The 14,747-nt window shown below is 43.6% G+C and overlaps 2 protein-coding genes across 2 annotated transcripts; one reads left to right on the plus strand and one right to left on the minus strand.

Moving 5' to 3' along the window:
- Window positions 1-2,518: 2,518 nt before the first annotated feature.
- rps19 (ribosomal protein S19) lies at window positions 2,519-8,179 on the minus strand. The gene is made up of 6 exons (XM_071535531.1): window positions 8,138-8,179; window positions 7,291-7,361; window positions 6,904-7,004; window positions 5,528-5,711; window positions 4,555-4,609; window positions 2,519-2,575 (listed from the first exon to the last, which is right to left on the minus strand). The coding sequence occupies exons 2-6, from the start codon at window positions 7,359-7,361 to the stop codon at window positions 2,546-2,548; spliced, it is 441 nt and encodes a 146-aa protein (XP_071391632.1). The 5' UTR covers window positions 8,138-8,179; the 3' UTR covers window positions 2,519-2,545.
- A 3,646-nt stretch (window positions 8,180-11,825) lies between these two features.
- On the plus strand, window positions 11,826-14,272 carry LOC139657628 (adenosine receptor A1-like). The gene is made up of 2 exons (XM_071535525.1): window positions 11,826-12,193; window positions 13,423-14,272. Exons 1-2 carry the CDS (start codon window positions 11,826-11,828, stop codon window positions 14,270-14,272), a joined length of 1,218 nt encoding a protein of 405 aa, XP_071391626.1.
- Window positions 14,273-14,747: the final 475 nt, after the last annotated feature.

Consider the following 14,747-nt stretch of genomic DNA (forward strand, 5'->3'; position numbering starts at 1 on the left):
GAGAGAGAGAGGGAGGGAGGGAGGGAGAGAGGGATGGGCTGGGCTGGGGAGGCGAGGGAGGGAGAGAAGATGGGTTCAGGTGTTCACGAACAGCTGGTCTCCAAATGAAAAAAGGAGGGAGTGGGCGGGAGGACAGAGAGACAGAGAGAGAGAGAGACAGAGAGAGAGAGAGAGAGAGAGAGAGAGAGAGAGAGAGAGAGAATGAGAATGAGGGGGTGTATTAACAGACTAAAGATTAATATTTCCTGAGAGATGTGCAGAATAATTGATGGAGAGACGGCTTTATATGATGATTGACATTATAAAAAAGATGAGATGGCCTTGTGCACAGTTGGACAGGGGAAACACACATTGCATTGTGTGTACTGTACACACACTCACTCACACTGAAACAGTTGATGAGAGATTGGCAAACACAGCAGGCTCACTGGACAGGGATCTACGCCATACCATATCTTGCAAATACAGGACCAAATACGCAAGCTTGCACGCTTACACAAACACACACACACACACATACTGAGCACAACAGGCTGTGTACAGTAGCACAGATCTGTCGGCAAACAAAGCCTTCTGGCTGCTGCTCTTCAAATCCGGACATGAATTGAGTGAACAATATCAAAGCAATCTGTATTATCTCAAAGGGGACGCAGATACATGAACAATGCACTGCAAACGCATTTTTCGTCCTCATTTCGTTGTGCTTGTAAATGGTTTTGTAGCCCAAGGCTACAAGATAGCTGAGTATTGAAAATAAGTCTTTGTATGAAGCTCCACTGGCCCAAAAAGAAAATGAGAATGAAAATGGGGATCCGATGTTTTTCTGTAGATTGGCCTTCTGTAAAGTACTGCATTATATTTCTCTGTCAAAAGCTCCTGAGGATTTTGCAATGAAGAGACTCTGACGTATGTGGTATATTGTATAAACTAAACCTGAAAAAATGAACATTGGTGAGCCTTTTGGAACTGCTTAATCTGTACCTGTTTGTAAAATCCCAGTTTATGATCCACTTGAAGAGAAACGGCTTTGAAAATATCCAGTGTTTTTTTTTTTTTAATTCTTTGTTCTCCTTCACATTATTATTATAACACCGTTTCATTTTACCTTGGAAATCACCCAGTGCTCTTACCATAAAAACTGGTAGTGCTGTCATCATTAGAGTTAAATTTTCTCAGGGCCATGTACTGTATAGACATGATAGATATTCTATAGGCTTTGGCACCCTCTGCAGGCTTTAACAAGCACCACCAAATTAAATCACTGATGTCCAATGTGGAAGATCTAGCTTTGTGCAGACAGATTTGCACACCCCCTTCCTTCAAAAGGGAGCTACAGAGTGCATGAAATATTACATAAAACGGTCCAAGCCGAAGATCAAATACATGGTGAAAAATATTTTAGAACAGAGTGAAGTTTTATATTCGCCCATCAAATCATGTCCACCTTTGAAGCTACTTGTGTGTGGCAAGATAAATCAGGGATACCTCAAGCAGGCTTATAGCCCTAGTTCAAATATTTAATAGCACAGTTAACCCCCACCTGCACAGCTCCTCGTGTGCCATTCCACGCTTCCAATTAGCTTGTGATACTGTAAGATAAAGTGAGTGTATTTGATACATGCTACCAACATGTTAAGCTGGTTTAATAGCTTGTTGTTGGCTGTACAGGTCTCTAGGTGGCACTGTGGCCCTGGCTCAAAGGGCTAAATCATGACATCATACCACACCAGCGAGGGAACTGTCCACTCAGTGAGTCACTTATGGAAATGTAATCATCTGCCTTTGTTACATGAACAGCTATTTTTCAGTGGGTTGTCATGGCATCGTGATTAATCTGGACAAACCACACACTTGATATATAAATGCACAGCTACAGGAACAAAAGATTAGCCATGAGGGTTAGCCATGAAACCGGAGGGAGAGGCATCATGGCCGTGGAGAGCCGTCGGCTGGTGAATGAGAGGGTGCGCTGTCTCATTGATTGAATAGCTCCCAAGAAGCTTTTTCAACTTATTTCTTTATGCATCTGCACCCTGTGGTTAAGCTTTTGTTGATTAGATGATATGATGAGCTAAGTCTATGCAGGCTCAGAGCATGTAAAAAAAAAACCCCAAAGACGAGTAAAACGGTCACTCGCTGCCCTTTTAAGGTGAGTGACATTCAAACCAGACGGCTAGAAATGAGCTAAGGGCGATTCATACCACCAGCTTCCTTTTCTCCCATCAAGCCTGGTTCCCAGACATTCTGCTTTTATAAAAAGGAAAGGAACTTATCAGGTCAAGTACCTCACTCTCCTCTCCATTTTCCCTCTCTTGCCAATAAATTTGGCTAAACAGCTTGGACAAGGCCAAATGAAATCCGAGCCCAACAAAGATTCAGCCTTTCAAGCAATTTCTTAAGAGTGAGACAAGGTGAGCAGAGTACTTCAACATATTGGACAGACCATTAGCATCCTTGTCAGGGTTCACCTTGATTTCCCACACAATGAGGTTAAAAAAAAAACCCAGAGTACACAGCATTTGACTTTCTCCAAAAAGATTTATTATTAAACAGTTTTCTTGTTTGCAGCTGCAACCTGTGGAAACAAAAAAAAAAAAAAACATTAATTCAGATGCATTCAAAGGTTTCTCCATTGTAAGGGGGGAGAGATGCTAAAGTTGAGTTAATATCTCAATGGAGTCACAACACTAACAGCTTGGGGAAATTAAAGTTTTCAATGTTCCAACTGCTGCCAAAACACCATACATGTTCTACTGACAGCACATGGCAGGAACCTTGCTTGCAGGGGAAAAAGCATCAATTTCTTAAAAAGCCATCAGAAACTACAATACACAAGGGGGGAAAGGGAGGGGGTAGGTGAGCCAAGCGGAGTGCTTCTCGCCAGCTTTGTACAGCAGGCAGGCGGGGCTGGGCCCAGGTCTGCTCATCTGCATACTGCTCATTAGCATGGGTAAACAAGGAGAAAACTGGTGCCATACGGCGGGCTTGCCAAGCATGAAATTCCCTCCTCATGTTTACCCCCTTTACCCTTGGATTATCACACCGCTGCTGCCTCTCTCCTGATTTTTGACAAGGCACAACTGCCATTTGTTTTTTTAGTGAAGGCGAACAGACAATTCCAGCAGCGCGCCACACAAGACAGACAAGTCACTTGGCCTCCATAGACACTTTGGCAGAAGAAAACTTGCCCAAGGACAACTGTTTTCAAAGGCTTGCATGCTACAGTGACACTGGGGCGGTGTACTAGCATAACATAGACAAGGTGTTGCATCAAAGCAGAGAGATGATATTTTTGTGATGAAACATGCTTTGGGGCACCACCTTGAGTGGGTCTGCACTTGAGATAAAAAGGCAGACAGTATCACAGACGCAGGCGGGCAGAGAAAACAACCTTTGCCTGGCCAGCGTGAGGCTGGAATATGACATTCATTCAACAGCTGGGGAGTCTGAAATTGAAGCATTTGAGTCGTAGCTCTGGGCTACGCCAGGCTGCAGCAGATTCCACAGCTCTCAAGGAACACAGATACGGTTTCAAGAACAGTGGGTAGTCCCCTTTATTTTTTTGTTAGTGAGACAGTAGGGAGGCTGTGACTGGGGGGAGGAGACAGGAGAACTCCAGAGGGTCTTATCTAGGGATGTGACAGGCAGATATCAAAGATTGGACTCAGTCAATGCATATTTTGATTCATCCCTATGATCCGTTTACACCAATTTTCGTAAAAAACATGTATGTGACAGCTGTAAACAACTGTCACCCACCACTACTTACAGCAGTGATGTGCATGGTATGGTAGGCGGCGAGTCGCACCATCATGTCTGCAGTGTGGAATTATTTTAAATTGCAGACAGACAGCAGCCTAACAGCTATGTGGGCAGCCAAACTGATCAGTCAGACAGAGGTTTTGACAGATAGATTTCAGTCATTTGGGTTGTTTTGAAATTTCAGCATGGTGGGAAAAAGTACAGCGAGGAGAAACATGTCGAGAAGGCTTTGCTCATAATGGTGCTACTTCAAAGAAAAAATGACAAACTATACAGTAAAATTCTATTTTTTAAAAAAAACCTACAATCATCCCAACATCCCACAACTACTGAAAAATGTGACAGAGACAGACTCAGCCCTGTCAAGACAACCGACAGCTCTCATCGGAAAATTACTTGAAATCAAAGTACATGGATAGACACAAAGGATCGGTGTGGCCACCTCCTGCTTGCAATGCAAGTATTTCAAGGGGTGGCAGCAACAGAGCTGCTTTCAATGTTAGTGTAATGGAAAGGTATTAAGCTTATCTTTCCTCGCTTGTTTGGTTTTAGTGATTTTAGATCCATCAGAGTGATGCTTGTAGCACGCAGCTGTTTAATCGTTTAAAAAAAATCTAATGACAAAAATATTGGATCGGGACTCAGTATCAGCAGATACTCTGTATTAAATGACTCGGATCGGACAAAAAAAAAAGTCAATTGGGACATCCCTAGACTTAACCACTGCATCTGGGCACAGATCCCAGCTACTTCTAGCAATGACTAGATAGCAAAGACTGGAGAATTTCTCACCTGGCCAGCAATTCTGTCCAGGTCTCTGGTTCCCTGGGCGGTTAGTCGGCGACCACTGAGGGGAAGATAGGACATGGAAGATCAAGACATTGAAATGAATACAGCACATCAACCTGGTCAAAAATCACTACACAAAATGGCCATGTCTTCAATAACTACTTCTATACACCCCATTGATCACAATATTGCAGTCAGGAAAAACCACTGATCAATTCCCCAATCCTACACGTTGGCAAAAATCACTCACCATCAACATTGAAACAAGGGCCAATAAAAAAATCTAATTCCATTTTCCTGCTCACTTGAACTGAACAAAAACTGTGCCAATGAATTAATCCACTTGCTACAGAGTGATTAAATCTTTTACAGTGGCTCTCACAGTAAAATCTTGATCATGAATTTACATGTCTCACAGTTACCCCCCCCGAAACTAACGAGTCTATTTTACATCATGGTTCTGTTACGATGTGACTGCCAAGAGGAAATTGTAGACTGTCCATGACTGAATATTAGAAGTTTGTTTGGGGTTGTTATAGTCCCATCAGCGCACCCTTTCACAAATGTGGGCCAACTGGTCAACTCAACCTCAAATCATTTCAACCTCAAATCAAAACACTACATCAAGCCAATGCTCACTTGTTCGCCTCTGATGTTTTCTAGTCACACACATACATTCAGCGGTACATAGTGATCAGTTCTGACTTGGAGGAGAGATGGGACACCCATGTCCCAACATGAGGCTAGGGTTACATGTCCATTGAGAACCTCTTCTCTGCGCTAGCTTATTTTGAAAGGATCCACTGAGCACTAAAATCTTAGCATGTGTGCAGAGACCTTACCATTAAAAAAAATTGTCAATATTACTTAATAATAAAAGCCATGCCAGTGCCTCCAAAGCATTTAGTCAATTTTCTAGCTTAAAAGTAAGTAAATAAAAAAGGTGTCTAGTGGACACAAGGGATAAAGGACTCACCCGTTGGGATCCTTCTCTACCATCTTGAGCAGCTCGAGGGCCTGCAGCACCTTGCGGGCCACATTCTTGGATCCTACGCTGAAGTGGGCAGGGCAAACGCCGTTCCTCTTGCGACCTCCATAGATCTTGGTCATGGAGCCCACACCAGCACCCCCACGGAGGTACAGGTGGCGGACTGTGGATGCTGAGGGGGCAGGAGAGATGAGGGTGTTAATTTCAGTTAGCCTGACAACAGCCTTGCAACTCATTACAGTGGGAATCCCCCCCCTCCAACAGGGAGATGCTGGTTAGGTAAGTGGGTGTGTGAACACAGCAGAAATTCTGGACAGGGGAAATTAATGAGAAGTGCTTTAGTCTCCGATAACTACTGTGAAACTGCCCATGGGCAAGCCATTGAACCCCTAAGCTGCACCAGTGCAGCTAGCCAGTAGCCAAAAGTACAAAATGGAGTTGTATGGAGCAGCACTGAGCAGTAAGTCTACACTGCAACCACACCTTAGTCAACTGGCCTGTTAAAAACTGAGCTGTTGTAAGGCATTATAATGGCCTCTGCCTCAAACAAAATTAGCCCCATCTTCCCTCATGGACTGAAGACTTGATGAAGCACCTTGTGTCACCTCTCCTCCAAAATCATATCCCCTCTTCCACTGCAATTACTCAAAACATCCCCTTTGTCCCTCCATAGCTCTTATTTCATTTACTTTCCAAGCACTTAACAGAGCCTAAATCATCATTCTATAGGCACAGGAATATTGTTAGTTATGGCCCTCGGCCATACTTTTTACTGTAGGCTGCTTTAAATTTCTGTAATCTAGGAATTGAAGGCTCTTCTACTTTTGCTCTAACTACTTGTACTTTCAGCAGGCCATCAATCATTCCTAGAGGTGGCAGGCAACATTCTTACCAAGAGCAACTGTAAAGGCAAACAGCCAATTCTAACAAATCCCAGTAAATGAAGTTGAGGGCCAGCAACAGCTTCCCCAACACCAGTAGTTGCAGAAATGGAGAAATGGACAGAGTTTTTACCCCAATGTAAAATTTCATGACTTTCCATAACCGGGTCAAAGCACATGACACATTTTCATTCCTTTCTGGTTAATATTTTTCAGCAAAGTTATGCCAGTCAACAGTGTGGCTTCAACTATAGCTGGACAGGCAGTGGACAAACCAGTTGAAAAACAGCATGTAATACAACAAATGTGTGAAATAAGTTGCAAACGACATACTGGTATATTCCTGCAATGTGACCCATTAGTTACATTCTCAAACGTCCCTGGAAATCAAACTGTTGTATCAAACTTCCTGACTCTCCCTGTCTGGAATACACCTCTCCAAACTCCAGGACCAGTGGGACCCCTGAGTGTAGAAAGACCTACCAGCTCTGATGTAGAACCAGTTCTCATCACTGGGGGCCAGCTCCTTGTGCTTAGCCAGCTTGACAAGGTCCACCCAATCTGGCACCTTCAGCTTTCCTGACCTGAGTAAAGAAGGGTGGTGTGAGTATACTGGAACCATAGCAGGGCCACTTACTAGCATTTTTTGTTAGTGCGTTTTGTACAGTTCTCCAGTAAGGCATAAGCACATTCTTTAAAAATTGAATACAACTCAAGAGTATTGAGGTATGGGCAAAGAAAGAAACCCAAGTCCACTGAAAATTGTACAATAGCCACACAAACACAAACGCTATATTCAGTTTTGTATTATTATTTACCAGAATGCTGAGCAAAAACAGCATTGTGGCAAACCTACTGACTACTACTCACTTCTTCAGGAAGGCTGCCAGGGCACGGACAAACTCCTGCTGATTGACGTCTTTCACTGTGACACCTGGCATCTGCGGAAAACACAGGGAAGCACAATATTACAAAATACAAAATTGACGATAGGAAATGAGCTGGTAACTTACTCAAATTTATTCTCTTCACAGTTTCTATGTCGCCCATCGGATGGACATGGTTACAGTGCGAATAGATGGCATCACTTGGCTTGGGGTTTCTTATCCGACTGCAATGTGTGTGTATGACTGACCCACTCAATTCATCTAGCCAAAGGATACAGTAATTACCGACCATGAAAAGACCGGCCAATTTAACAATCCAACTAGTCCAACACTTGTGCCCATTACATGTGCAGCACCTCTACACGCTTTCAAACCGGCATGAGCTTCTAATACCCAAGTATGAAGCTAGGCGACATTAGCTACCACGAATTGCTTCAGTATAGCCCTAACATGTTGTCAACCCCATGGATATTGGACAACTGATATTCGATCAGACCAAAATTACCTATAAAGATAATTATGTTGGTCAAAATACACACAAGTAATTTCTCAATAAATGGAATGCAAAAAAGAGCCAGCTAGCCTGCCAGTTAGCAGGCCTCAACGCGGTAGCATGGGGGCAGCCATTACCGATAGCATTGGAGTATGAGCGCAACAAGCGAGACAAAATCTCTTTAAAAGCTACTAAATATGCGTACACACTCAAGTAAAGTCCCGTGCACTTGTTAATATATATGTAATAGTCCACCCGGTCATATTTCGAGAGTGAATGGTGACGCTTTCACCCTATTTTTCGTAAAAAACTTGAGGGAAGAGAGATATCCATTTACCTTGCTTGTGGACAGCGAAGGGAAGAGGGTGGAACGGGGTTTCCAACCCATGTTAAAACGGGCAAATCTCGTTCCTTTACGCGAGACCGCGGCGTTGTTTTTTCAACCGATTCCTCTCATCACAGTCTACAGACAAATCAGAAACTAGTCAGATTTTCTAAAAGCAGATTGCAAAGAGACTGGAGGAGACGCACGTAGCAACTATTTGATTTAATATAACTGAAACGGAAATTAATATTTTCTTGTGATCTGATAATATGGAGATGGATGATGATGTAGCGTATTAAATCTTACAAAATAGTGAAAAATAGGCCACTTTTTAAAAATGAATGATTTATATTTACCATATAGGCCTAATGGACCATATAACATAGAGATGGATATCCACCCAAATACATAATTCACTTTATTCTGATCTTAGACAGTTCAGTCTAGGTTTGTGAATGAAAAAATAAATAAATAGTCCTCAGAAAAAAAAACATAAATACAAATAATAATATTAACAGACAGATCATTTATCATTGAAAAGTTCATAAAAGTATTTCACAGTTTAATTGTTTGTAGTTTCAAAGAGATGTTTTGTACATATAAAAATGTACACAGTAGTTTACAATGTATGCAAGACTTGTTTTACAATCAAAATTATATAAAAAAAAATAATTCAAATAATTCAAAGGGAACTGATGACCGGTGTTTGCACCATAAAGTCATTCCAAAAGGTTGCTGGGTTTCTTCTTCTGATGCAAAAAATACACATTTATAATTGATGTCTTTCAATTTAGAAATAAAGGCATTGTTTAGATATATATTATGGAGAATTTTCAGATTAATCCCTCTTGCTTTATTGGAAATATAAAATTTATAAGGGAGGAGCCATGACCTTTTCCAAATTATATCCATAACTATGGAATTCCAGAAATATTTGCTTCTGGGAATGACTCGCTTTTTTATTATGGAGCACCTCTCTCACCTGCTCGGTGCCACATCTAAAGTCAGAAGTATCTAGACTCCCAATTTTGAGATGCAAATGTGGCTTTTGCACCATGCTATGACTTATGTGACTCTTCATTGCTTTTTTATTTATTTTTTGCTTTTTATTTCTAATGTTGATTCATTATGATTCTAATTGTGTAAATCAACCCCGCCCCTCCTCATGTTTTTAGCTCCATCAACAATTAAGTTTGCACCACAAGATTTGACAATGCAGCTATTGTCAAGTTAGTGATTCATTTGTTAATCTATCTTGATTTGCATTGTGGACACATTTGTATGAATGTGTGCCCCTGCAACAGTTTTGGGCTCAATATGCCCCTGCCTGATGCTGTGCCCCATTGGCAGACAATGGGAGACTGACACTGTGGACACAGCGACAGTGCCAAGGGCGGTTTTTGTGGGAATATGGACACATTTTCCAGTCCATAACTGTCAGCCCTACAATAAAGCTCATTTGCATGTAAAAACTCAAGTAAACATTCTGAGCACACAAACTCAGTTTTCACTTCATTTTCAGTGTAGAGTAGATTTTCAGAGTAACTCCAGGCTTTGTCTCTTGATTATTAATGCCTTATATGATTTCTGCCTTTTGTGGGAGAGTTTCTTATGTTATCTATTATCGAATGGACTGTCTGAATGAAGATCACAGGAGTAACATGGCTGATGTTTAAAGGCATATTTTCCTCCTGAAGGCTTGTATTCCCTGTGTGTGTATAGGGCCTAGCAATTAGTTCAGCACACACTGGTGTACTGACAGTCTCACAGTATCCCACTTCTCTATTATATCTGCTCACCCTCGTCAAATCCAACTCACCTTCACTCATTATCAAAACGCATATTGTCTTCAGAGTAATGTGAGTCACCTCTTACTTTCCCCTGTCTGAGAAAATTGGAAGAATCAGAGAAAAAATGTGCAAGAAAGAAAGGTTTTGCTAGAGAAAAGAATGAAGGATAAACTGAAACTCTGTGTGTGTGTGTTTGTGTGAGAGTGTGTGTGTGTGTGTGTGTGTGCGTGCGCGTGCTCATATATGTGCCTGTCTGTGTGTAGCGTATTTACATATTTCCCTGGCCGGCAGAGGCGATGCTGCCCTTTACACATCTCAGATGGAAAGGGCAGCCATGCTCCAACATTGACACAATTGATATGTTTGCAGAGACAGGAGAGGGAGATAGCAGGCAGGTGGATAAGCAGAGGTTTATGAATCAGAGTTTACTCTGTCAGCAGGCGCAGACAGAGAGAGTGAGAGGTGAGAGGGAAAGATAGAGATCCTGGAGGGAAGTAAAAAGCCAGGGAAGGCATACAGAGGATAGATTAGAGAGCTTTGTATAAACTATCTGTGTCATCGCAGGGCTTCACAACAGGTAACTGTAACTTTTTATCCTAATCTGCTCCTTTGACATAATGCCACATCTAGACGCCCAGTGAGACTTCAACTCTCTGAAAACCTCTGACCGTGCCGAAAGGTTCGGACTTATAGCTCGAATGTTGTTTCCAAGTGCTTAATTGATTAACGAAGGTAATTAATTACACTGAGAGTGACCAGCCACCAATTCGAATTGAAAACCCACACAAGGTGGATTAAACTCCATTAATTACTTCAGTAAATCAATTTGGCTGAGGCCCTTCAAGTGGCGAGACAGGAGACAACTGTGTAAAGTGATTATGAAGTGGTATAAAGAGGTTATTCCAGCCAGTCATGATTATTATGGAAAACTGACGACTACCACTGAATGTTCTGAAAAGGTCAAACTAATTACGCGGAATGGACAGGTGGCATATTGCAGCGGCAAATCTGCTATTTCAATATTCATTCCGCTCTGCTTTATGTGAGGCTATTGTTTGAAAATTTGCTAAAATTACCTGCCAATCATTGTTGAATGCATTTGCTGAAAATTACTCATCTGTGTGTGAGCGTGTGTGTGTGCGTATGTGTCTGTGTGTGTGTGTGCATGCATTCAAGTGTTTATGCATAGCCTACATGTGTAGGCCTGTTGTGTTTCAGAGAGTATGTGTGTGTGTACGAGTGTGGGTGGATGAGCCAGAGGGAGAAGCGAGGCAAAACAAAGAGCAGAGAGAGCGGAGAGAAAGTGAGTGTTAACAGTATGTCGCCACCCAGCTTGGCGCCTGTTCCTCAGTGTTTGCATGGTGCTCACATCCTCAGTGGAGGAGTTCTGTCAGGTCCGGTCTGGTCTGACCTTTTCACTCTCCAGGCACGTTTACAGCTCTCCAATACCTATCAAAATATCTAACACTCCCTCCCTGCCTGTCTCTCTCTCTCTCTCTCTCTCTCCTCCCTGCCTCTACCACGCTCTTGCATTAAATTCTCTGCCCTGCCATATCTGTCCTCTCTCCCTTTCTGTTTAACTATTCTGACCTACTCCCCCACGTTTAACCTCAAATATTTCCTCCACCCTTGTCACTCCGGTCTGATTTGTATTCCCTCTCTTCTCTGTCTTTATGTCCGACCATGCCTTTGACAACGAAGTTGAGCAGCAGGGGCAATTAATGCTGAAAGAGTCAATTGGGAACATACAGCAGGGGTGGCAAGAGTGGGAGTGAATGTGGCAGTGTTTGCAAGGGCACATTTTTCCATCGTTTCCTCTCTCATACCATTAACAGTAATGACTGTTGGAGTCGTATTCAAATCTGTTCTCTGCCTTCGTCTGTCTGTCTCTCTCTCTCTCCCCCCTAGATATGGAATTCGTGTGGCTCTACTCCCTGTGCCAGTGCATCCTGTCTGTTTCTGTAATTGTGGTGAGTGTGCGGTTGTGTATGGCTGGCAGTGGCAGTGGTACAGCAGTGGGCGCCCAGAAGGGTCCCCAGGGCGCCAGGCCCCACGGCGGGAGTGTCTCATCCTGCCTCCGGCTGTGCTTGGGCTGGGTGGGAGCCGTGGGCGGTGCGCTGGGAGTACCTGTGTCTGTGCTACTCAACCTGCGATCCCCCCAGTGTCTGTACACCTGTATCACACTGGTGTGTTGCCCCCTGCTGGTCAGGCAGTTTACCATGTTCCTGTTACTGCTGCTCACCCTGGATGCCCACCTGCAGCATCACTTGGCAGACAGGTGAGTCTAGAGCAGAATGAAATCTGTGCAAGCAGTTGAAGAATAAATACGCAAATGCTCTACGAGAGTAAAAGTGGAAAAGGCCCAGTCAAATATTAATATGGTAAAAGTAGAAATCATACATTAAACATTCATCATCCGTTCTACAGGGGAATGGCATATATCTAGATAGATATAGCAGGGACACAAAAATAGAATATTTTCTTTGACATATAGTGCAGTATCGCATAAAACAATAAAATTCCAATTATGTTAAATTCTAGAATTCCTTAGAAAATGTAACTCGTGTGTGGGAGCGGGGTGAATATGTGGGAGTGCAAGAGTCTCGCAACACTCTTGAGCTCGCTTTCAGCAGCAAAAAAATCAATGTCAGGGCAAAAGAAAAAAAAGCAGCAGACACACATAACCTCTGGAGATGTGCCATGGTATGGAATACTCTCACATCAAAAGAGGCTGTTAGTTCAAAGCTTTAAGAGTCTATTTCATCGCACATAGTCAGACTCAAGAGTGCCTATAGTTTCATGGCCATGCTGTTTATGCTGCCAGGTGAGAGAAGGGGGTCTGTAAACATTAATAGACTCTGAGATGTATGAGCATTGACAGTCGCCTACAAATCAAAACTTTCAATAAAAGGGAATAATTGAAGTGTCAGGTCTACCTGCTTTTTGGATGTTTTTATTGATCATAGAAAGCTGGACTGACTGAATATAGTAGTGGACTTCAATCACTTTGCACCAGCCAATTAACCAGCTTGTGCAAGCAAAACATGATTTCTGTACTAGTAAGATTGCAATTTCTGCAATTTTCACTCAGTTGTAGGCCTGTTTTCAAGGACAACTACCTGTGGTCAGTTAATGAGCCCACACTCTTGGCAACAGGGCTGTGATCACTGCAGCATGTCGCAACTTAATTTTAACATGAAAGGAATGCCCTTTTCAAGTCAGAGCCAATCTGTGGTTTTGGGGTCAGCGGGAGATGAGTATGGAGTCAAACTGGCTGTCTTTGCCAAGTTTTTACAATAAGAATACATTTTAGTAGCAGTAGAGGTGCAGGATCTTTGCAAATGGCATCCTGTTCTATGTAGTGGTAAGGCTATGGTTGGTTTGGTCGTAATAGAATATAATATAAAAGAATAGAATAGAATATTTTATTTTGGTCTTTGGAGTGTATAGTGTATGTGTATGTTCTGTACTGGCTTCACTAATCCATATGTGCCTTGTGGGTGCCAGGTACTCGTCAGTGGTGACCCGTCAGCGGGCTCTGTGTGTGGTCCTGCTGTGCTGGGTGGGCTCTGTTCTGTCCTCCTTCGCCCAGTTCATCGGCTCAGATGTCCTGGACGCCAGGGGCAGCGGTGGGACTGACGGCTCGGCTGGCTTGGGGCTGGACGGCAACTGGACGACCTCCTCTCCTTCCCCTCCCCCGCACCCCAAGTACCCCCAGGACCTCTCGGTCATTGGGAAGTACCTCCCTTACGGAGGCTTCCTGTCCAAGTTTTACGTGGAAGACCTGCACAACTTCACCTATGCCGAGATCCACGGCAGCCACTGGGGAGTGTGCGCCCCCGACACTGTTCTCAGCCCCCAGTTCCTGGTCTACGTCCATGGGGTGATGGCGTTCCTGCTCCCCTTGCTTGGACTGCTGGCCATCTACCTGGACCTGCTGTGCATGAAGCCCAGGCAGTCCCCCTTTGGTCCTGCAGAACCCCCTAAACGCGACCCGTCCCAGGTCCGTTCCCTGGCTCTGTCCCTCTCCCTTCTCGTTCTGCTGTGTCTGCCCCTCCACATTACCCACGCCCTCCTGATTTTCACCCCCAGCACCAGGCCTCCCATCTGGGCTTATCCGGTTGCCACGGTCCTCTCCCAGCTGTACGGTCTCGTGCCCCCGCTGCTCTTCACCCCTTCTAAGAAACAAGTGGAAGGAGAACGAGCATCCTTTCCTCTCTCTCTCCCCCACCTTCCACCTGCGGTCGCCCCCTCCAGGAGCAAAGCTGTTCCCAGGGCCTTGTGTGAGGCAGTGCAGGCGGCTCCCTGGCGCTCAGCCAAACGCTCGCTCAAAGCCAAAGTGTGCCCAGAAGTTTGAATTCATGACAAAGTGAAAGATCTGGGCTGCTTGTCCCAGTGCAAACATTTACCATCTACTAGAATCGGTTAAATTATCTTCCTAGTACAAAATACTGTGGGCCTACAACATTCTGTGTGTGCGTAAGAGATGGCTTGTGTTTGTAAGAAATAGCTCATGGACTAAAGGAGAATAAATAAACATAGTATATTCCAGTTTGTTGTTGACTTTTTAACTCATCAGCAACCTCTTGCACAGACGTTATGAATAACTCACAAATGAAAAGGCCAGTTAATTATCGAGTCCCACACCAAATGTCAGAGAGAAAATTAAGTCTCCAGATGATGACTAGGTTCCTGATCACAGATGTCTGTTTTCTTTGACTGCTCTTCCTATGGGTCTTATTCTAAGCCTGTTTTAAGTCTCTGCTAAGCCAACCACCAAGTAATGTAGATCTATGAGTGATGGCGTTTAATTAAACATGCACTAATAACAT

This window comes from Centroberyx affinis, unplaced genomic scaffold, assembly GCF_046629955.1.
Source record: "Centroberyx affinis isolate AG114_WGS23_722 - 3 ecotype Tasmania unplaced genomic scaffold, CSIRO-AGI_Caff_v1 ptg002726l_1, whole genome shotgun sequence".
NCBI classification, from domain to species: Eukaryota; Metazoa; Chordata; class Actinopteri; order Beryciformes; family Berycidae; genus Centroberyx; species Centroberyx affinis.